The 23193-nt window shown below is 57.6% G+C and overlaps 1 protein-coding gene across 1 annotated transcript; it reads right to left on the minus strand.

Annotated features, from left to right (window-relative positions):
• Window positions 1-9643: 9643 nt before the first annotated feature.
• On the minus strand, window positions 9644-22399 carry WNT6 (Wnt family member 6). Its single transcript, XM_032693355.1, has 4 exons — window positions 22323-22399; window positions 13672-13892; window positions 10472-10773; window positions 9644-10199 (listed from the first exon to the last, which is right to left on the minus strand). The coding sequence occupies exons 1-4, from the start codon at window positions 22397-22399 to the stop codon at window positions 9738-9740; spliced, it is 1062 nt and encodes a 353-aa protein (XP_032549246.1). The 3' UTR covers window positions 9644-9737.
• Window positions 22400-23193: the final 794 nt, after the last annotated feature.

The raw sequence follows: 23193 nt of genomic DNA on the forward strand, positions 1-23193 counted from the left end.
TGTGGTTGAGTATGGACAGTGTGGATTGAGTATGGTTGAGGCATAGGGTGAATAGGCAGGGTATGGGGGCATAGGATGTGCATGGGGGATGGAGAGAGTGTGTGTGGTGTGAGGTGTTTGGGGAGTTAGTGTACATGGGGCATGGAGTGAGTGAGCACTGGGAGAGGGCTGTGCATAGCATGGGGTATGTAAGGAGTGGAGATGGGTGTGCCAGTGGTGTCGAGTGTGCAGGGAATGCTGAGGGTGCATAGAGGTATCAAGGTATGCACATGGGGGCTCGGGGTGCTGGCACATGCTGCAGGTGTGCAGGAAGGCTTCTTTGACAGTGTGAGGCATGTGGGTGCCTGTCAGTGTGCACAGGAGTGTGTGAGCATGAGTGGCATGTGCTGGAGGCATGGAGAATGTCTGTGTACATCCCATGGATGTGCCAGCCCCTTTTTGGGTTCCTCCAGCCCAGTGCCAGGGGAGTAATGCTGTCTGTGGAGGAGCTCTGGCTTCCCTTGAGAGGGTGACCAAGTGCTGCCCACGAGCCCTCCCAGGCTGGGCAGGCAGTTTGTGCCCACCTCCTTGGCACCATCATTTCAACATCAAAGACCCTGATGGTCTTTCATCTGGGAGCTGTGCAGTGGCCTTGCAGGTTGTCCCTGTGTCCTCTTGCTGGTTCCCTGGGGACAGGAGGGTGGCCCTGGAAAAGCCCAGGGTGACTGGGTTCTCAGCGAACACTGTCTGCCCCAATGAAGCCTCTTCCCAGTCATGGGGATACTTGGTATCCCCTCAGTTTGGGTGCCCACCCTGGGACTAGGGGGGCTCCACCTGGGCACCGGTGGCTGGGAGATGGCAGGCAGTGCCCTCGCAGGTCCTGCTATCCCCAGCCACCACAGCCCACACCAGGCCGCTGTTCTTGCCATAAGCAGCCGAGTGGCAGCTCAGAAAGCACTCTCACACAGCAGGCACCATGCATCTCCCCACTGGCACAGCAGTGCTGGCAGGGCCTGCCATCTCTGCTCATGTGCTGGTTCTTGTTTGCGCTGGGAAGGAAAATGTGCTTCCTCTTGGAAATGTGTTGCAGTCTGGGGCTGGGCCCAAAGACTGTGCTTTTCCCCCCTAGGACTCTGTGGCATCACCATGGAGGTTCCTTTTGCAGTCATAGAGTTGATGGCTGTTCTCCTCTCCCCAGCTCTGCTTCTGAGTGGGTTTAGCCTGTGGGCAGGTATGGGAACTGGTACAGAGCCAGCATCTACCTTCCCTTTTCTTGCCCACACAGCAGGAGGGGGGGCACAGAGCCTTGTCCCTTGTGCAATGCCCTGAGGATACAGAGGGATCCCTTGCACAGCATCGCCCCAGCACTTACCACTTCCTCCATAGCTCCTGCCCTCCTGGATCCCCCCAGCACCCAGCAGGTGATGTGGGGTATCCCACAGGAGTTTGGTAGTGCTGTCAGGACACCTCTCACACCGAAGGGGGCAGAGGATGCCTCTCCCCTTGCTGCAGACTGCTGATGGGAGGTGCAGTGTCAGGTCTGGGCAGAGCACACCAGGGGACTTGTGGGGGTGGCACACAGTGGTCCCTAACATACGGGCCATTGATCCTGCCCTCCCTACTTCCTCCCCCTCAAGAGCTGACTCCTGTTTGGTTTTCCCTTTGCACCCTGGTAAAGGGGTACATCCTGTATGCCCTCTTAGCAGATGCAGTAGGGCAGAGGAGCACCCTCCTCTTCCAGGCAGCTCCCTGGCTCAGGTGTCCCTAGCAGGTCCTCAGCACCCCATGCTTTCTTGGGCCACCCCAGGGATTACACCCAGGTATGTGCTTCCCTTGTCCTGGACCCACCATAGGGTGCTCTGGTGGATACTTTTGGGGGTCCCCTGGTGGATACTTTTGGGGTGAAAGCAGGGCACCTTCCCACCAGAAGCTCCTTCCCTGTGGGAAGGGACCCTGGCCTCCAGGCTTCAGAAGCGCAGATGTTTATACATTTTTTAGGATCCTGTGCACAAATAAATGCCAAGGAAAATCAGAGGAGAAATGCTTTCATCTTCCTCCAGCCCTTAATGACATAATCGCTTCCAAGAGCGGGTGTCTCACTCGCACGCTCCTGCTGACTTGGGGAGGAGGCTGGCCACTGCGTCCCACTGTCTAAGTGCTCACAGCAGGGGCAGGCAGAGGGGGGGACCTGTTTCCTCATGTCCCAGCAATGTCCTGGGGCTGAAGAGGAGCCAGGTGAGCCTTTTGCTCAGGCTTTCTTCTGCGTCACACCGGCAAAGCCCTTAAGCACAAGATTAAGCACCTGTTGTGGCCCGAGGAACTGGGGGCCTATGGGACAGGACCTGGCCCCTCTGAGCAGGGATGGGTGTAGGCAGGCACACGAGGCTGGTAGAGGATACCTTCGTCCTGATGAGACTATCAAAGCTTACGGCAAAAAGCTGAGCCTTCTGTGAGCACTGCATCTGTCCTTGTCACTACTGCAGCTCCCCAGTTGAGAACACAGGGCCATGGGACGTGTCACCTCTCAGCTTCTGTCCTGTCTCAGCACCCCTTGGCAGCCTCACACCCTGCAGAGGCCAAGGAGGAATGAGGGATGCTCTCAGAGCTGACATGAAGGGTGTTGCTCCCCAGCGCCAGGGCAGGAAAGGTGATGGGAGAGTCCCTGGCACAGGGCACTGTGGGGACATCCCTTGGAGCTCCCCTGCCCAGGCCAAAGCACACAGGCAGGTCCCTTCTTTCAGCAGGTTATATAATGCCCCAGATGTGCTTTGTGTGGGGGACTGGCAAAGCATCCATCCTTCTTCCTCTCCATCCTCCCTTCCCTCCATCCTTCTGTCCTTCCATCCCTCTTGTTATCCTTCCATCTCTTACACCGCACGTCCTCCTGCCCAGCCCTCAGGCTGCCTGCACTTTCCTTGCTCTGTTCCCCTGCCATTGTGCAGGAGCAGGTCCTGCCAGCGCCTCACGCCACAGGCTCCACACCCCCAGGAGAATGGGGCTGACTCTCCTTGTTGTCATCTCCATCAGAACTGCTTTCCAGCACCAGCCCATAAGTTGCTGATTCTGCTCCCTGCTTCCCTCCTGGCATGTGCCCTCCTCTAGCCCCTTTTGCTTTGTGATAACAAACTTCCAAGGCCTGTGTCTTGGACAGTCATGCAGCTTCTCTGAGACTCTGCAATGTCCAAGGATGACCCACAAGAAACCCATAGCAGGAGTTGAGATCCCTGTGCTGCTTACACTTGATCTTACGGACTGGCTGCAGGCCCATGGATAACCAGAGGGCAACACAGGGAGAGATAGGCTGCTCTGGACAAGCACAACCCTGGCCATGCTGCAGCCTTGCCGTAGCTGATGGCCGCTGGGCCCACCATGTCCAGCCACTCTGTGTGTGCAGGTGTGGGAGGATGAGACAGCTCTGCTGACACAGAGTGGGGCTGAAGGGATGCAGGGGGAAGCTCTGAGGAATCTTAAAGTGTGGAGGAGTAGGAGGATGGACAGAGATGGAGAACAACCAGGATGCACATTCAGCCTGATGCCATCAGGAACTGGCAGCCAGAGAAGAAGAATACTGGGATCTGTGTTGCTTGCAATCTGCAGTGGGGTATGTAAGCCAGTTTGGAGGAGGAGAAGGAGGAAGAAGGAGGAAGAAGGAGAAGTTTGCTGAGATCCCATGGAGCCATCCATGCACCCAGCCTTTGACATCCTGCAGCACAGCTCTCCTCCCTCCCCTGTCCGGCAGCACGCATGGGACTGGGGCGACAGCTGCATGAGTCAGGGCTGGGTGTGGGGTCAGGGTGACCCTGCCTTTTGTGGCAGCTTTAGTCACCATGCTGACCTGCCTGAGCACTGGAGCCCCCAGCATCACTGACCTCCCGCTGGCTCACACCCTACGACCTGCCCGAGTCTACTCCATGTGACTCAGGATCTAACCACATGGCCACCAGGCTGGCCCAGCCAGTCTTCCCAGCTGCCTGGGGCTGGGGTGCTGGCAGGGCCCGGGGCAGTGGGTGCACCATCACTCAGCCACACTACCCCTCGCATCAAGGTGGAAAGGCGGGACCTGGTTGCCTTTGGCCATCTCTGGGATCATCCTTGCAGTGAGGCAGACCTTCCCTCTTCATCCTCCTCCCAGCACCTGGTAGTGGGTGCCACAGTCACAGCAAGGTGCAAGGAAGGGGTTGAAGCCCTGCTGTGGGTACCTCCACACATTCTGCCTCCCACACACCACAGGGACAGGTTGTGCAGAAGGACACCCCATGGCAGAGCAGCCTCCAAGCTGTTTGGGGTGTTGGTATGACCACAGTGGGGGATCACAAACCTTGCACTGCCTCTAGCAAGGAGAGTGTCACCAAAGGGCCAAGGCCGGCTGGGGCCTTAAAGAGGTGGCCGGATAAGACTGCCCAAGCACATCTGTGTGGCACTGCTCCAGGTGCCTCTCTCATGTGGAGAGGGATGCACAGCCACAAGGATAAGTGGAAGGTGGTGGTCCCCGTGTGGGGTGATCAGGGCATGAAGCCACCTCAGCAATCATTTTTCCTGCAGCTCTGCTCTCCAGGGACATGAATAGGCAGAGTTTTCTCCCCAGAGATGGAGGGTGGCTGCTGCCTTCATTACAAGTACATTACAAGGCCATGGAGGCCTTGGAGTGGAAGGGATTTGGCAAAGATGAGATGTTGGCAGTCAGAAACAGGACCCAGGAGTGAGGGGGTCTCTGCTCTGCTGTTCTGCTGGGGTGGGGGGGTTAAGTGGTGCCCTGGTGGCAGGCAGCTCCCTGACAGCCTCCAGAGCCCACTGCCCTCACAGACACTGCTTAGTGTGTGCCATGCCAGCAAGGCCAGCCCCAGGATGTTGGACTTACATGGGCAGAGCAGGGACCAGACACCAGTGTCAGAGAGGGTCAAGGCAAAGGAAGGACAGAGACCCCTCACATTTATAGGCAGTGTCCCCAAACAGAGGAGGACAGTTGCAAGCAGCTCCCTGGAGGGAGCAGCAGAACCTGGAGAAGGAGAGTTGGAGGCCTCCCGAGAGAGCAGGGCTGGGCAGGCAGGAGCCCTGGCCGGGACCCAGCTCCGCCGCCAGCTGGACAGCGCCTGCTCAGCAACAAGCAGTGAGCAGGCAGAGGGACCACAGCCACAGGAAAGGGGTTTGACAGAGTTTTCAGGTACCACTGTCCAAGCCTGTCCACTCAGCTCAGTATCCAGGTTTGTCAGCCTCCACCTCACAGGCCTGTTTATGTTACTCCAAAGTTTCCTAAAAAGCTTCTTTTTTTTGGGGGGGGGTGGGGTGGAGCAAAACCATTCTATTTTTGGTCTCAGTCCAGAGGGATTTTTTTTTCAATTTTGATTGAATTAATCTGTCCAGCTGTTTTCAACTTGGGAAATTGAAGGGAAAATTGCATTCTTCCCATTTGAAAAGAAAATTAAAAAGATAAAATGAAGCCGTTAACATTACAGAGGTCTGGGGTTCTCTTTTTTTTTTTTTTTTTAACCCAAATATTATAAACTTCCTCTTTTTCCCTTGGGAAGATCCTACAAGTTTTGCAATGTAAATTGCCCAGCAGCAGGGATCTGGGCTACACATGCACATGTATAACTACACCCTCCAGACTCCCCACCTACACATTGCACCCACACAGCCACCCTTGTGCACCCCTGGCTTACACCAGCCCCCCCAGAACTGGGTCCTACCTGGACACTGCACCCAGGAGCACGGGGATGGGAATCAGAGGGCTCATACATGCTCACATGGACACTTCCATGCCTTTCCTCCCAAGCAGTCTCATGCACAACCATACATGTACACCCACACACCCACAAGTCCACATGTACAGCTGCACACCCACATTCACAGAATCATAGAATGATTTAAGTCGGAAAAGACCTCTAAGATCATCGAGTCCAACTGTAAACATGGCACTGCCATGTTCATCACTAAACCAAGTGCCACATCTACACAGCTTTTGGATGGTGATTCCACCACTTCACTGGGTAGCCTGTCCCAATGCTTGATAACCATTTCTGTTAAGAATTTATTCCTAATATCTGATCTAAACCTCTCCTACAACTACTTGAGACCATTTCCTCTTGTCCTAACCCTTGTAAATGGGGAAAAGAGGCCAACTCCCATATGGCTCCAATCTCCTTTCAGGTGGTTGTAGACAGCGACAAGGTCCCCCCTTGAGCCTTCTCTTCTCCAGGCTAAACACTCCCAGCTCCCTCAGCCGCTCCTCATAGGACTCGTTCTCCAGACCTTTCACCAGCTCCACTGGTCTTCTTTGAACACTCTCCAGCACCTCCATGTCTTTCCTACAGCGAGGGGCAGCCTCACACACATCCCCCCATGCACACCCCTGTACATTCCTCCCCACGCCTGCCATACACATCCCCCATGCATGCTCAGCCCACCCCCAGACACCCCCCAGGCCCACTCCCATGTTCCCCACGCACCCCTCCATCCCACTCCCATGTTCCCCACGCACCCCTCCATCCCACTCCCATGTTCCCCACGCACCCCTCCATCCCACTCCCATGTTCCCCACGCACCCCTCCATCCCACTCCCATGTTCCCCACGCACCCCTCCATCCCACTCCCATGTTCCCCACGCACCCTCCATCCCACTCCCATGTTCCCCACGCACCCTCCATCCCACTCCCATGTTCCCATGCTCCCCCGGGCTATCCCCACCCGTGCCGTGCCGTGCCGCAGCTCCCCCTGGCGGCCGCCCGGCGCCACGCCACCCGCCCCGCATCCCGGGTTGCCACGGCGACAGCGGGGATGCTGCACCCCCCGGCCTGGGAACTGCTGGGTCTTGAAGGGGTTCAGAGGCCTCCTAAGGGTCTGGATAGCTGCGGGACTTCTGTGAATCTAGGGGACTCCTAGGCCACTTCCTGGCACCTGGGAAGTAACGTGAGGGCATGAGGGCCCCTTAGGGACTGCTGGGGTCTCCTAGGAATCTGGGGTGGAGTCCTAGTGAATAGAGAGCTCTTGGGGAGCTATGGAGATCTGGAGAGCTGTGAGATTGCTAGGGGGCTCTGCTGGCTGTTCAGCCCTCTACAGACCGCTGGGCCAGGTCCAGATCCTGACTGGCTACTGGCATCACTTGTCTGTGCCGGAGCCTCTCTGCCTACCAAGGGAATGGATTTGGCTTTGCCAGCTCAGGAGTAGCAGGAAGCTGTGGTAAGAAGCTGTCAACCTCCACAAGAGCTAGCCCTTTCCCCAGCTGGCCAGGAAATAAGACACAGGGTCCAACTGACTTGCACACTCATGAGGGGCTCACAGACACAGTGCAGAGGTGACTCCTCGAAGTGCAGAGGAGTCACCCCACAATCACTGATCATGCGCTTCTCTCCATTTTCTATCTGCTTCCCCCTCTGCATTTTTGGCTTATGTGATCTCCATCCTTCAGGAGCTGTGATTTGGGGCAATGGCAGAGAAGACACAGGCAAGATCCTTTACTCAAAAGTACTAAATGTCTTCCCCAGGGTTTATCCATGGCCAGACCTCCAAGACCCATGTCCATGCAGCCCAGAGCATGAAAGCAGCCTATTGTGGAGAAACTGAGACAGAATCCACAGAAGGAACTTGCTGAATGTCAGAGCTAGGACTTTGAACATTTCTCAGAGGGTTTCAGAATCCCTCTATAGCTGGCTTCAGCCTGTGTTGGCTCCAGAAGAGACCATGGATGATCCAAAGTTATACAGAACTTCCTGAATTGAGCTCTCATGACAGGCAGTGCAGGGCTTCAGGTGTGCTCAAGAGTTTCCAATTCAAAGGGACCTGCTGAGCCCATGAAATGGCTCCCACATCTCCCAGAACACAGATCCTGCATCTCTGCAACTCTCTTCCTGGAGGATCATTCTGCACCCACTCATGTCCCCTCTGTCCCAGACACCCCTGAGGAAACACAACAAAATGTGTGCAAACAAATATACTCTCTCATAGGTATATGCAGGGATGGTGTCACTGACACATACACTTGACAATTTGCTGTGTATTCATAGAGCTGCAGGAAGATACATGGGCCAACTTGTTTACACACCCATGAGGGGCTCACAGACACAGTGACAGGTTATACACAAGCTCACACTCACACATATGGTCATGAACAAGCATAAACCTGTTACTTGTGCATGCACACACTCCATGCTGCTTGCATGCACAGGTACCTTCACTTGCACCCACTTGGCGCTGCTCACACCCACCCAGGTGTTTCCATGGGCAGGCGTATGGCTGGGAGTTCCCGGGAACCCCCTGTGCCTCCCCTCTTCCAGCACCACTGTGGGCAAGTCAGGAGGGAATTTCCAGCTGCAAAGCTGCAGCTGACAGATTTGGAGACTCCCTCCCCAGCGCTTGCTGGGCCAAGTTAATGGTTCACCAGCACCCTGCTTCCCCTGCCCTTCCCTGCTGGCTGCCAAGGGTGGGCGAGGAGGGACTCACTGGTGGGCAGGGGGTGCAGCCCCCCTTGCCTTGCAGTATGCCCAGCACTTCAAGCTCAGCTCTTGCCCCACCTGGCAGTACCCAGCACCTAGGGCATTACCCACCTCAGCTTGGAACCCTCTTGTGGAGGGGTCAACAGGCAAAGCCCCCATGCCCAGCACGTGCTGCAGCGTGGAGGGCAGGCACAGGAGCATTGACCTCCTTGCCCAGGCTCTGACCCTGCTGACATCCCTCTGGGACTTGTCTGCCCAGTGGGGCATTACCAGCTGAGCAGGCACTGCACATACACATTCCCCTCTGCAGTTACCTAAACCCCTACACTGGGTAACACTGGAGAAACCAGTTCCCATGGGTTCCTTGAAACATGGGAGGGACCCCCTTGGAGATCCCTGGAGCCCCCGGAGCAGAGGCTTGGCAGCCTGCCTCGCTGGGCAGCCAGGCAGGCTGCTCCTCACCGTGTGTTTGTCCATGAGGGGCACAGGCTGATCAGGTTACTGAGACATACATGCTTGGCACTCTGCCATCCAGGTGAGGCTGCACGTGGCCCATGGCATGCCAAGTGAATGCCTTGCATGCCACCAAGCCAGTGCTGTCAGCCTTGTCCAGGGCTTCTCTGTGCCAGGCCCTGCAGTGGGGACTGCATTGGCGGTGGTTGGAGTGAAAAGAATACAGGAACCCTTCAAAAAACTCAGAGCCCATCACCATAGGGCAGGAAGCTGTACTTCTGGCATGAGGCATGAGTGGAGGGACCATGGAGTGCAGGTCACTGCAAACATCCAGGTCAGGTGGTGGTGGGGCACAAACTGGCACCCCCAAGAGATAACGACCATGGGTGATGGGAGCAGTGCCCTCATATAGCCTGGAAGGTGCAGAGTAACTCACCCTCATCCATGCACATCTCTGGGCTTGACAACCACAGAGAAAATCAGGGAGTGGATAAAAATGAGGCAGGCTTTGCCACAGGTCCCAGCAAGGCCAGCACAAACCAGAGGCTTGAGGGAGTGCAACTGACTGGGACTCGCAGCTGGGGCAGGACAGCTCTCTGGCCAGTCCCATTCCAGTATGGTGGTCAGCGCTTCCCAGCCCTCCCCAGGAAGTGCTGTGGCACACCAGTTTTAAATAGCTTTATTAGTGGAAGCTCTGTGCCCACAGCCCCCACCAGGCAGCCCCATGATGTCCTCTGGGGAAGCCAGGACTCCCCAGAGCACAGAGCTGGGCTCACCTACACTGTCCCTGCCACTGGCTCCACGTGTCTCTGTCCCAGGGGGGCTGCGTGAGCCTGGAGGTGGCCCCCCAAATTGTCCTTGGCTGACCCCAGGCTGTCAGACGCAGAGGCTGAGCTCCTGACGGACGGAGCACTTGCGGCACTGCACCACACAGCACCAGTGGAAGCGGCAAAGGCAGTTTTCCTCCAACACCACTGTCTCATCCCGGTGCCCTCGCCCACAGCACAGTAGGTCGCACCCACTCGTGTCCATGGCTGTGCTGTTGCAGACACGGCCCCGGGTGCCCAGTGAGCCTGTCTTACGGTTAGCTGAGCAGAAATCCGGTGAGTCAGCGGAGTAGATGAGGTCCTGCTTGTCAGGGGGCTTGATGTTGTCACCCACAGGGATGAGGGTTTTCCCGTCGTTCCCTCCCATCACCTTGAAAGCCCCATTGAAGCGCTCCAGCAGGCGGTCCCCCACCTCGCGGAAGTGGGGCATCTTCCGCCAGCAGGTCCGCAGGGTGCAGGAGCCCGACAGCCCGTGGCATTTGCACTCTGTCCTCATGTAGCTGCGCACCGCCTGGGGAAGAGACGGTGATGCTCAGCCCTTGCTCCCCTGCCTCCCTGCCCAGCATCCCCAGCCAAAACCCTGCCTCCCCCTGGGGGAGGGGTCTGGGAGTGGAGAGGGGCACAGGGGGTTTCCAAAGCACCTGCAAAGAGTTCCTGAAAAATACTGGGTCCGCATTTCAGCCGAAGCTGGTGCAGGTACATGGCTTGGGGAAATTAAGGGTGGAGGGCTGAGTTAGGTAGGGCACAGATACCTGCAGAGGACAAGGAGCACAGGGGCCTTACCAAGCGCCCGGCTTCGTTGTTGTGCAGGTCGATAAGAGCTCGGATGTCATTTTTGCCTTTCTTGTTCTTGGCATCCATAAACTGCTGGGATTTCTCGTAGCCAAACTGCACATCGTCCCCACAGCCCCCCCACTCCCAGGCCGTGCCCTCCGTGCCCGGACCCGCCGTGGGGGAGGGAGGAGTCCGGCTCCGTGTCAGCTCGCAGCCGCACTGCAGCAGCTCTCCCATGCTGCAGGCCTGTGTGATGGCGTGGCTCACCCCGGCCGCCGTGATGGCATACACGAAGGCTGTTTCACGGATATCTGCAGGAGAACAGACAGGGCCAGGATGTGGGGTCAGCTCCGGCAAAGGCTCTGCAAACAAAGCACCGCCCCCCCGGGCTAGCATCCCATGGCGGCTAAGACCTCCCACTTCTCACTCTTCATCTGTGCTCAACGTCGCTCCCCGGGTGATGCACCCACCTAGGTACAGGATGCCTGGGGCAGGAACTGCCTCTTGCAAGCAGATATGAAGAATGTGGGGGATGGCCAGGCCATGCCAGTGTTCCTCCACCCCAGCTGTGGAGAGACAACTTCCCCTTGCAAGGATGGGTGCTGTCCCATAGGAAAGAGGGAAGCTTGGAGAGCAGGGGGCGGTCCCAGGTGGTACTCACAACTTCCTCACACCACCCTGCAATATCCCTCCAAGCAGGAAAAATCCTATCCCCAGATGCAAACTGGCACCTGGACAGAAGCTCTGAGAGGGATATGGAGGATGCCAGTCACTCCCCTGCAGGGTGGCAGCAATGAAGCCGTGCTGCCTGCTCTGCCCCCATACCTGCTTTGCCATGGGGCACCACCTGCCCCCCTCTCTCCACCAGCGCAGCCTCCACCCTGCAGGATTATTTATTATTAGTATTTGCTCCTGTCTCTCTCTGCTCCGGGACACAAATTCCAAGCATCTTTCCCCTGCCCAGACCTGCCGCTCGCAGCCGCAGCCAGCGGGGGATTCTGGCAGCGGGAGTGTGGCGCCCTGCTAAGGGGGCTCCTGTGCTCCCCCTACTCCGTGCCGGCCGAACCCCTGCCCACCCAAATGCCAGGGCAAGACTGGCCCAGGGTGATGACACGCAGGGGGTTCCTGGGGAGGGAGGGGAAGATAAGCTTTGGGCCGTGACCCGTCCCCCCATCTCCAGCATTCTGACTTGGGGAGGCTGTGGGAAGAGGGATTCCAGGGCACCAGTTCCATGAGTGGCTTCTCCAAAAACCCACGCAGCGAGTCCCACTGGTGTTAGCAGGAACTGGGCACAGCAGTGCCTTTTTGACAATGCCGCCCAAGGGATGCCACCCCCCCCCAAGCCCTCCTGCCCCCCCCAAGCCACCTGACCACCCGCCTGCTCCTGCCCGGGCCTGGTAGAGCCCTCAGCAGGCAGCCCACAGCTGGCAGAGTTCCCCATGCCACCCTGCCAGCTGGGCCCAGAGGGATGCCACTCCTCTGACAGCTCCTCCAGACACGCGGCTGCCCCCATGCCAGCCTGCCCTGGCATGCCACGCCTGCCACAGGCCTGCCACAGGCAGGAAGGGAAGAGGGGACAGCTTTGTCTGTGCCAGGGAGACCACAACTGGAAACAGGAGCCCATTGCAGCATCCTTGGATAGAAAAGGTACTCATCCTGGATGGGAGGTACTCATCTGATGGAGCTGGGAACCCCAAAAATGCTAGGATGCTTTATGCATCCCTATAGGATTACAGGGAGGCTGGTGCCTACAGGCATCTCTCAGTGCAGGGCTTCTGACGCCCATCTTGTGGCCTTGAGGACCTCCACACCTCTATCTGGGGTGCCCCATGTCCTCAGAGTGCCAGGGACTTCCAAACTTATCCCTGTCTTCAGGATATTTCTTATTTCTACCACCCGAGCAATGAGGCTGGACCAATATAGTGGCTCCCTCAGCATCCCCATGCCTGATGTACCTGTGTCTCCCCCAACCTAAGCTGCTCCTGGGTTACCGGCAGCACATCAATCAGTATCTTTCAGTCTGGCCGTCACATTCTGGTACCATCCTACTTGCAGTCTGGATCCCTGCCTGGCACAGATCCCACCTACCTTGCTGCCAGGTTGGGGTAAAAAGAGGTGACTCCAGAGGCAAGAGTGTCCCCCATGTGCTGTGGCTCTCTGCCACTTGACTGAATACACCTTCCTCTGTTGGGGGCAACCCACACCTGCAAAATGAGCCTGTCCCCCTTCCACAGGCCAGTGTCTCCCTCAGAGAGACCCCCATTGGCACCTGCAGCTACTGGGTGCCCAGGGCACCCCACCCTTTCCAATGCCCCCAGGGAGGCCACCCTGACCCCTCTTCATGGCCCAAGGACATACCCACTTTACCTGGGCCTGACCATGCACAAACAGGAGATGTGACAGCCAAGGAGACTGGGGCTTGCTCCAATGTCTTCGTCTACTATGGCACAGGGACTGACATGGGAACAGGGGCAGGACTAAATTCACCTCCCACTAAGTGATCCTACCAGCCTGAGGTGCTTCAAACTTGTGGTCCCCCCCTTGCTTGAATCACCATCCACCCCCAGCCTCTCTTCCTGGGGAGCATGGCAGGGCTTTCCCCTCCCTTACACACTGACAGGTGCCCTCTTGCTCTGCTCCTTCTCTGACTTTGGTGCAGCATGGCCAGGCTTGGACCACTGTATCCGTCTGACTGGGACCTGCAAATCCCTTCTTGCCCCTGGCCCTGTTCCTTGGGGTGACATCAGGTTGCCCACCCACAGGCATAGGGACAGGGGACAAGCACCCCTCTCCTCTGCTTCCTGCAAGACCAGGAGGAGGGAAGTGAAGGGTACCCATAGGGTGAGGGGCAGCTCCCAGTGGCTGCGCACTGCCTTCCACCTAGGCCCCTTCCCCCAGCACACCCTGGGGTCCTGGGGGAGCAGTAAATCACTGCCAGACAAGGGTGCATTCTTGGGCTTCATGAAGCCCCGTACTGTCTGGGAGCATCGGTAATTGCTTCATTACAACACAGGGAGACATGTCCCGGCAGTAAAACCTCATTGTGACTGCACCAGGGAACGCTGAACAACCCCCTACATGCACACACACACACACACACATACACACATAGGTTTGCACGCCAAGACTGCTGCAGGAGTCCTGGGGGTGTGTGTGACCGGATGGAGGCTTTTCGGAAAAATGGGAGGCTGAGGAAGCACTGGCCTTACCCTGCTGTAAGATCTTGCCGAAGTACTTGCTGTGGCTGGTGCAGTTCCAGCGGCGGAAGCGGAATTGGTACTGGCACTCCCGGACGCCCAGCTTGGTGCCCTTGGCCACCTCCTGTACAATCTCTGGCTCCAGCTGGCACAGCTCCGCCTGCTTGCCCGCCAGCCGCTTCGTCTTGCGGCAGATGCTGTTGGGGTCCATGACCAGGGGGCTCCCCACTGCCCTGCAGGAGGGGACAGACGAGCAGAGCAAAACCAGCACCCAAGCTCAGGAGGGATCAAGGTGTGGATGGGGCATGACCAGACCTGCTCCCAGGGACAGAGCAGGGCCGCAGGGCAGTGACAGTTCAGTGCTGAGCTCAGGTGGCAAAGGGACAGAGAGAGGTATGCAGGGAGGACAGGACAAAAGGTATGGGTGGCACCTGTGTGCCATCACCCAGGGGATACCTTGCCCTACCCAGCCAGTAGGGGAATGGGGAGGATCCCCAGCCATGGAACTGGCTATGGGATGATGTTGGAACATACCACTCCATACTGTTGGGAGCACCCCTGGGGGTAATGGCAGTGTCCCTGATGGGAGATGGCAGAGATACTGTGCTACTCAGCACCTGCTCTTTGGGTCTGGCTCTGACCCAATTCAGCCTCGGCATCTCAGTATGACTGATGCCTGGTGCAGCTGCATCTCCCAGAGCTGTGGACACAGTGAGGAGCCCATTAAGTGCTCTTGGAGCATCTCCCCCTCTCCAGGGGAGCTCTCTGCTTTACCCTGTGGGAGACAAGATGTGTGACCTTGCCTGTGATAAAGCACCTTGGCTGCTGGCCAGGTTCCTGCGCTCACCTCCCTGAATCCAGGCACTAGCTCCAGGGAATGGAGCTGCAGGCGGGTGCAGGAGCGCGAGGGAGGGATGCAGGTGGCATCACGAGCTCTGCCAGTGCCAACGCGGGAGGGCAAGTCTTGGCTAGGCCCATGTCAGAGGTGGCTCCTCCTTTCCAGCACAGCTGGAGCGAGATGCCTGGCTCTCTGGGCTGGGAGGCAAAGTCTGAGCATGACGCCGTGCTCCCCAGTGTGCCGCTGGCTACAGAAACTTCAGTGCTTTCCCCACACATTTCGCCCGGAGTGCCCTCCACAGCGCAGCTCGTGGAACTCTGCAGCCCGCCGGCACTTTGCCACATGCTGAGGCGGGAGATGCTCCAGCTGTGCCTTGGGCAACACAGGAGCCGCAGTGGTTAGAGGGCAGGCGTGCCACACTGACGGCCTCACACCCATGCCTCCCATCCCATGGCAAGGAGGCAGTGTGGCCATGGGCCACACAAATTTAGCACACCCTAAACACAGCCCCACTCAGCCCTCCCTCACCTCCAGCACTGCTCTTGTGGGCTCAGAGCTCACCCTGCTCAACAACATGATTTTCCTGTCTGTGGATGCCCACAGAACCTATGGGTTGGACTCAGCATACCCCAACACCTAGGGGTGCCTGAGGATGGTGAAGCCGCATTCCCTGGAGTCCCCTGGGGAGCAGTGCATGGGCAGCCTGTGCTGCCGTCGGCCTCACTCGCTGGGGAGCATCGCCTGCACTGCAACTTCCAAACCCAGAGCTTTATAATCTGGCCAAGCCCCAGGGGCTCAAAAATCACAAGCTGAATATCTGTGTATAACTGTGTTCTGGGTTTCCTTTTCACTCTCACCCAGCTGGGGGGCTGTGTTTGGGATACTAAGCTGTGGGACTTTGCTTGCCATCCTGTCCCCAGTGCAAACTCCCTCCAAGGTTTGAAGCTCAAAGTCCTGCCAGGATTTCCCTGCCCCAAGCCAAACTCCCCAGCTGCCTGCATCTCGTGCCCATCAGACCCCAGCTGGGCTTAGGGAGGACGTGCTCTCTTGCACAGCCTGGAAAAGGAGCCCTTATGCTTTGGCTGGAAGTTTAAAGGGTTAAACAGCTCAACAGAGATGCACAGCCTGGAAAGGGGATCTCCAGCAGGGAGACTGAGGCAAGCCCACACTCCTGCTGGAAAGAACCCATTTCCCTTTGCTCCTGGCAGCTCAGCTTCCCTTTGCTGCACCTCTCCAAAGGGATGGGGCAGCTGGGGAAGCATTTCAGAGCTGTGGCTTGCCTGGCACAGCTCCCCCATAGATGGGGAAACTGAGGCCCACATGGAAAGTAACCGGAAAATCTGTCCAGTCCGATCCCATGATGACCACACAGGGATCCAAGCCTCAACGCTGGGCTCCAAATTTGCTGTCCTTGGGGACCGTGGGCTCCCAACATATACAACAGGACAGCAGAGGTTTGGCTGCTTCCTCCAGTGGGCTGGGGGAGAAGGGGAGCTGGGATGGGACTTTCATTAAGAGATGACTCTTTGTACTCATATAAAAATGATGCGCTCGCGCCTCAGGGCCATCAGATCAAATAGTGAACTGCGGCTCACCCCGGCCCGCTGGATCAAGCCGGGAAGAAGAGCTCAGCCCTGCAGGGCTGGGGGGCGGCTCCCCGGCACCACGGGGGTCCCCACCCATGGTCCAGGCAGCGGCAAAGCTGGCTGGAGAGCGCAGGAGCTCGCTGTCCGTGCTGACGAGGCGTGGGGTGGGCTGCCTAAGTCCAACACAATATTAATTTCCGCTGGGCTCCACTTTCTGGCACAGGGAGGCTTCTGGGAGCCCAAGAGCTGTTTTGCTTTGGAGGGTTCGGAGAGGGGGGGAGCATAGGGGGAGACAAGGGCAAGAAAAATGCTGCCAAACTGCTACCACTTTGGCAAGGGCTCCAGCGCCGGGCCCAGATCTGCCTGAGCTTGTCCTGCTCCAAGGCCTCCCGCATCTACAATTAAGGTGCCCCACCTCTGCCGCTGGGCACTCCTCCCCCTGCCCTGGTGAAGGAACAGGGTCGCCAGCCCGGCTCCCCACAACTTACCTGAGGCACCCCGGCCCCCCCCCCACCTCCTCTCTGAGAGCCTCCAGCCAGGTTCAGCGGCTCAGCAGCATCCGTCCCACCTGCCCCAAGCGCCCTGCTGGCTACCAGAACTGCTGCTGGGTGGCTGCTATCTTGCCCCGAAAGAAGATGGGATGATGAGCCCCACTTCCCAACCCAATTCCCAGCACCCCTGTGTAAGCGAAACAACCCCCATGGGTGAAGGAGGAGACTGAGGCACAGAAAAGGAGCTGCAATCCACCACTAGACTGCTGCTGTCACCCCTTAGGCTGTTAACAGCTGCAGCCTGAGCCCTGTCCCAGTGACACACACCAAATAGGAGTCACTGGGGCTTCTGATGCAACCCCTCTGCTCCAGATGCTGTCCCTGTGCAGCAGAGCCGGAGGTTCCTAAGAGCCATAATCACCAGCTTTTTCCAGCTCAGCTCACAGTCACAGAGCCTCCAGTATGCCCCAGTCTCATTCCCAGATAAAATCATAGCTGAAGGAGCCTGGCTCAAGCCATCATCTCCCCCTTGGGCATGGGGATGGTGTGGAGCAAGGCTTCTCCCAGCCCCTGTCAGCAGACGGGATCAAGGGGAGCCAGTGAGCTCCTGGTTTGCAGGAAGCCAATGGAGTGAGGCTGGCAGAATCATGCAGTGACAAAGAGGATGGTCAGCCTTCAAAAGTGGCACCCACATCTTGGGTGAAAAATGCCTCCTTTGGTCCTGATGGCCTTGAAACCCCAAAGGAGAGCAGTGGTTGTGCCATGCCAGCTCCATGTTGGACCTGCTAGGTCTGCATCCATTGAGTATTGCTGCCTGGGCGCTCCCATGTGGCAAGGGGACTCTGCTGTGGGGTAGTAAGGGCATGTCTTGCCTCACATCCAGGTCTCTATCCCAGTCCCTGGGTGCCCTCAGGAAGGGAGTGCACAATGCTAGGGTACCTGGCTCATCGCTCTGAGCCCACAGGTGCTTCTGCATCCATTTGGAGAGGTAAGAACTGGAGGATGGAGAACTGATCTCCATCCCTTGGGGGAACAGGTCACCCCATGTCCCACACAATGATGACACATTCAGTGACAGCCCTACAAGGAAGTCAAACCTGAAGGGAACCTGTCTCTTTCCAAGGTGTGCAAACAGGGTGAGGGGGACACACAGAAGAATTTTCGCCCATCCAGCTTGTGCTTCAGCTCATGCTGAAGTGTAGCGGGTGCTCGACCCCTCACCCAGGGTGATGCGTGGGTGCTGCCACTAACCGGGGCAGCTGGGTGTGGAAAACAGAGCAGGAGGCCCATGAGGGTGTGGTGAGTAAGCAACAAGTCACTGCCCTGGGGGGGCACAGCCAGGGTTTGGCTGCTGAGCAGGACGGGGGCACTGAGGGAGCAGGAAATGCCGCAGATTGGGGAGAGCAGGGGGACCCTGTGCCCCGCCTTCCTCTTTACACCTCCTTGGCAAGAATGTCATGCAAACAGCTGGGCAGCTGCCTAAAGAAAAGAGGCTTTGGCTTGGCATGGCATGGCATCAACCCATGGACCTGCTGGTTGCAGGGTCATGTTGAGGCCAGGTGCTTGTGAACAGTAGCTGCCCAAACTTGTGGTACAGGTACCAGGGAGGACAGAGGGAGCAGGTACCTGCAAAGATGGGGGTCCTAAAGCTGTGTCCAAACCCTAGAAGGGCTGGGATAAAGAGATCCACCCACCTGTGGTCAGTGTGTTCTTCCTCCAGGTTCTGGCAGAGGCTGGAGCTGGGGTGGCATGAGGGCTGGGCTAGTTTATGCCCAAATACAGGTGCCACATGTGGCAGCAGGACCCTGCAAATTCTGAGCAAATATCGGGGTGTGCTCAGCTCTACCCAGCACCCTCCTTCATGAGGGGTATTTGAAGGGATCAAGCCTCTGATGCAAAGCCCAGAGAAACCCTCCAGTTTGGGGCATGTGTAGGGCAGGGCTGGGGAGCCTGGGTGTCACCAAGTGAGAGTGGATGTGACCAGGAGTAGGGACAAGGGATGGCATGGGTGAAAGCTCAGTTGCCTTTGGGAGAGAACACAAGTAGACTAATGCTGGAGCCAGTAGCCATCTCAAAGAGTGCAAAGGAAACATTTTTCTCTTGAAAAACCCAGAGGGTCAGCAGCTGCTTTACTAGGGGCACAGGGAGATAGTACTGGTCAGGGGCCACCACACTGGGACATTCGTTGCTTCCTGTATGGTGCTGCTCCAGGGGTGAGGGCATGCCCGGGATGGCTGGGCAGCCCAGTCTGCTGGGCGCTGTGGGGTGGCAGCTGTAGGTCAGCAAGTCCAGGGAGTGACTCACAGTGCTCACCCAAAGTCATGCAGGTAGGGCCCTACAGCCCAGCAGCCTGCTCTTACAGGCTCTCAGCAGTCTGGGTGCTGGTCAGGGCAGTGGAAGAGAAGGGGAGGCCACTGGTGCATGAAACCATCCAGAGCTGTGTGGATCAGGGGATGCAGGACTGGGACTCTCAAACAAGGGTACAGCCACAGGTGCTAGGGGGTGCGTCCTCCATGGGTGCCTCTGAAGAAGCCCCATGGAAACCTGGAAGTGCAGTGCCCTTGTGCATGGATGGGAAGGGGATGGAGGGCAGGTGTCCATCTCTCCAGGCCCCATCAGACCCACAGCTGGAATGGAGCACATCTTAGCTGGGATGGTTTTCTCCCTTGCTCTCTCTTCCATCTCCCAGCTGCTCTCAGCCATGCCTACGGAGAGCCAATGGGCACTCAGGAAGCCTGGCTTTGCTCACCCTGGTCCCCATAGTGCCTCTGTTCCTGCAAGCACAGCCCAACCACAAACCAGCTTGGCTGAAATCATGCCCTGAACCTGCCCGGGGCTCCTCAGACACTACATTTGCAAGCCCTGTATCCTTCACCCTCTGGGCCAGCCCAGGATCCCCAGGCAGTCCCTACTTGTCCTGCTCAGGGAGAAATCACTGTTGCACAAGGAGCTGGGTGAGAAACCATAAAGAAGAGGGGAGGAGGAAGAAAGAGAATTTACTGGGCTGGTGGAAGCAAGGGGAGCCTATTCCCTGCAGCCTGGCACTAACCAAGGTACCAGCAGCACCTGAGTGACACAACTTCCATTGGCACTGACCATAGCCTGCTCCCTCTGCCATGGAAAGGTCTTTGTCTGCTTGTGCCCCTTTGCTTCTTCTTAGACACAGGGGCACAGGGTGTGTCTAAGGTGGTGTGACTGTATCTTCAGTGAGCACTGTGGGGGCATCCTACCACAACAAGGATGCTCTTTCTCAGGCTACAACATCACTAGCATGATGTCAGTGCTCGTACGTCACACTTGAACCTTTTTCCATAGATGCAGCCATCTGCCAGGATCCCAACAGATGCAGTTACCACCCATGAGTGGCCAGGTGTCATGCTTTTAATTAACTTTACCTTAGCTAAAACCAGGACACCAGGGCTGGCTGAATGCCTTGTCTGGGGACTGTGTCTCCTGGGACCTGACCCAGCTACACCCCATCATGCCTCTCTCAAAAATTAGTTTGCCACCAGTGGGTGAAAAAATTGCCTCAAACAGGCAACCCCTGCATCCCCACCACCACACAGCTAATGCACTAAGGGGGCATTAGAGGGGGCAGTAAAGACATTCCTTTCTTTCCCAGGGGAACATGCCCCCTTGGCTAAGCACTCACAGGTGCTCAGTGATGCACACATAAAGGTGTGCCGGTGAAGCTCCTATGCATCAGTGACAGCGACAGCAAGGAACATCTCTATCAATGCCACAAGTCTTGGGGCTTCCAGGAACTCTGGCACAACATATGGCTGTATACTTGAACCCCTCTCCTCCAACAGCAAACCCCACAAACATCAGTGCTACCCAGACCTGGGAGACAGTACCAGGAGCAGACATATGGGAAGATGCCTCGTGAGCTGGCTCAAGGGGTCAGGCAGCACCCGGACTTCTCTCCCCAGCATGGGAAGAGCTCCCTGGACATAAGGGATGATCTCAGCCAGGGGCCAAAACCCAAGCTCTGTGGAAAGCAGCTCATGTATCAGCCAGCTCCTGTGCCCTGTCCAGGGAAGCTCAGCACGTCCATTTGGTGGTGCTGGTGGCCTCAGCCACACACCACCTCCACCTCCTCTGGGCTTGCTGGCTCCAGAGTGAAGTAGAGTGCAAGCTGGTGATCCCTCTGCAGCCATTCCACTGCCCAGTGCATTCAGCCATGTTGCAGGCATTATTCTTATTATTCTTAAATTAAAAGTTCCTTCCCTTCTTATTTTTTAAAAGAATTAAAAACAAGTTTGACTCCTTGCCCTCCTCTGCCAAATCCTGCTAATCTTCCCAAGTCGGTTCTGCCAGCACACGCATGGCATGGTCACAGCATCAGCAGGACCCAGGCTCCACGATGAGATGTGGCTCTGAGCTGCCAGGGCAGGGGGCAGCAGTACCCCAGCACCCTGCCCTTGCCGGTGCCGTCTGCCTGCCTCTGAATTGAAGGCAAAATTAACTTCTGCTTCGCCTTTACCTGCTCCAGCCATGGGTAGATGTCCTCAAAACTGGAGCACAGGGCATGAGATTGAAGGTGAGGGCTCACTGGGTGAATATTGATGAGGATGGGGCAGAGAAAGCATGGAGAGCTGAAGGGACAGCTGTGTATGGGTCTGAAAATTAGCAAGAGAAATACAGCAGGTCTCAGGCAGCAGGAGGGAATGAGTCCTGCATATCTACCCTGAGGTGGGTGGCAGGGAGCATGGAGATCTTCCACACACACCCTGCCCCGACCAGGGCTTGCCCTTCCTCATTCTCCCCTCCTCTAGCAAAAAAAACAAGGCAAACCCCTCTCAGACCCATGTTAATCCCTTGTCTGGTAATAAACCAAGTTTTTGCTCTGGGGACAAACTTAGCTGGTGTACAACTGACCATAACAGCACCATTTATACTCACCAAGGCCCCTGCTTTTGCCCTGCATCCCTGGAGCCAGGGCTAGCAAAGGGAATGGAGATGTAGAATAAATCACTGGTGGGCAGGCAGTGGACCAAGAGGGGAAAGGCTTATGGAGAGCTTTATTTTAGGGGTCAAAAGAGTGTGACAATGTGGAGACGAATAGCCTCAGATAATGAATGATAGCCCGGACGGCACGCCGGGGAGCTGGAATCTAAGCACTTAAAACCGGATAAAGACAGGCTGGGTGAAATTCTTAATAGATTTAAATAGTTCATGTTTCGACAGATACCTGGGCTTTCCAAGGCTGGGTCCCAGCTCTCTGCCTGTAATGAATCCCCCACCCCCTCTGGTATCCTGCAAGGCACCGTCTCTGCCTTTGATGAAGGCACCATTACAAATAGGGGTTTTGTCCCTGCTGTGTCCAGGCCACTGTTCAGGGGGGACACGGTAGGGACCCTCGGGCTTTTAATTAAAGTTGACTTATTGGAGGGGTCTGGAGGCCTCTACCCCACCTTCCCCACCCCTCAGGCATACAACCCTCCTAGGCTGAAGGCTTGAAGTGCAGGGAGGCAGACTGCAGCTCTCCCCACAGGACCTGTGTGCCCCACACCCCTGGGGCAGCTCCAGCCTGCTGTTCCCAACACACTTGTGTGACCAAACCCTGACAGCATGTGGGTGCCTTGATCTGGATCCTTCTGGCCAGCAAGCAGCAGTCCCTACCCAAGTTGTGCCCTGGGTGTAAGGGACTCTGTTATCCCCAAGCTGGGGTGGGTGGACCACCCCCAGAGATCGAGGGACCCTGCGTGCCCTCCTGCATCCCCCCCCCCGGGATGTCCTACTCACCACCAGAGCCCGATGATATTGGCAGGGCAAAGGAGGATGAAGAAGAGCCCCAGCTGGGTCCGGGAAGAAGGCAGCATCCTGCCAGGGCTGAGGGAAGCGTCGAACCCGCTCCGCGCCACCCGCGGTGAGCCGGGCTGCCCCGAGGGTCTGGCCGGGGCCCCGGCGGGTGGGTGCCCGGTGCCTCCCTCCGCCGGGCCGGGCCGGGCGGGCAACGCGGCCGGCGGGGCCGGGCCGGGCCGGGCTGGGTTGGGCTGGGCTGGGCTGGGCAGGCAACTCCGGGCGGCTGGAGCGCGGCGCGGAGGCTGCTCCGGAGAAGGAGGAGGAGGAGGGACGGGGCTGCGAAAGCATCTGCTCCGACAGGGAAACCGGAGCCCGGGGGGACGGACAGGGCGGGCCGGGCGGGGGGACTCCCGGGTGCCAGGCTCGGCTCCCGGCGCACAGCCACGGCCACGATGAGGGCACGGCCACGGCTACGGGCACCTTCCGGCAGTGGGACGGTGGCCTCAGCCTGTCCAGCCCCGCGTCTCGCCGCCGCGCTTGGAGGTGTAGTCCTTTTTGCGGGATCTGCCTGGCACAGCACTGCCCGGCTCCGCTCGTGGTGCTGCCCCAGCCCTGCCAAACTCGACCTGGCCTCGAGGTGTCCCCAACACCTGCCCATCACATTCCTGCCCGACCCTGACACCCTTGGCACGGCCTTGCCCAGACCTGGAGTCCCTGTGTTGCCTGCCAGCACAGCCCTGCCTGGCCCCTGTCCCCACACTGGGTTTGCCTGGAGCCTGTCCTCAGACCAATCTGTCCTGCCTGGGCTGCTGGAGGAGTGACCCCTCACAAGCATCTCCCAACACTTGGCTCCGATACCTCTGGAGAGACA

The sequence above is a fragment of the Chiroxiphia lanceolata genome, chromosome 7, assembly GCF_009829145.1.
Source record: "Chiroxiphia lanceolata isolate bChiLan1 chromosome 7, bChiLan1.pri, whole genome shotgun sequence".
Classification (NCBI taxonomy): Eukaryota; Metazoa; Chordata; class Aves; order Passeriformes; family Pipridae; genus Chiroxiphia; species Chiroxiphia lanceolata.

Bases quoted from the DNA above. Each gene is read 5' to 3' on its own strand.
- WNT6 (XM_032693355.1), bottom strand. From the start codon at position 22,399: ATGCTGCCTTCTTCCCGGACCCAGCTGGGGCTCTTCTTCATCCTCCTT. The intron at 10,774-13,671 runs GTAAGGCCAGTG...GTTCTCCTGCAG, and splicing joins CGGCAAGATCTTACAGCAGG to ATATCCGTGAAACAGCCTTC. The intron at 10,200-10,471 runs GTAAGGCCCCTG...TCTCTTCCCCAG, and splicing joins ACAACGAAGCCGGGCGCTTG to GCGGTGCGCAGCTACATGAG.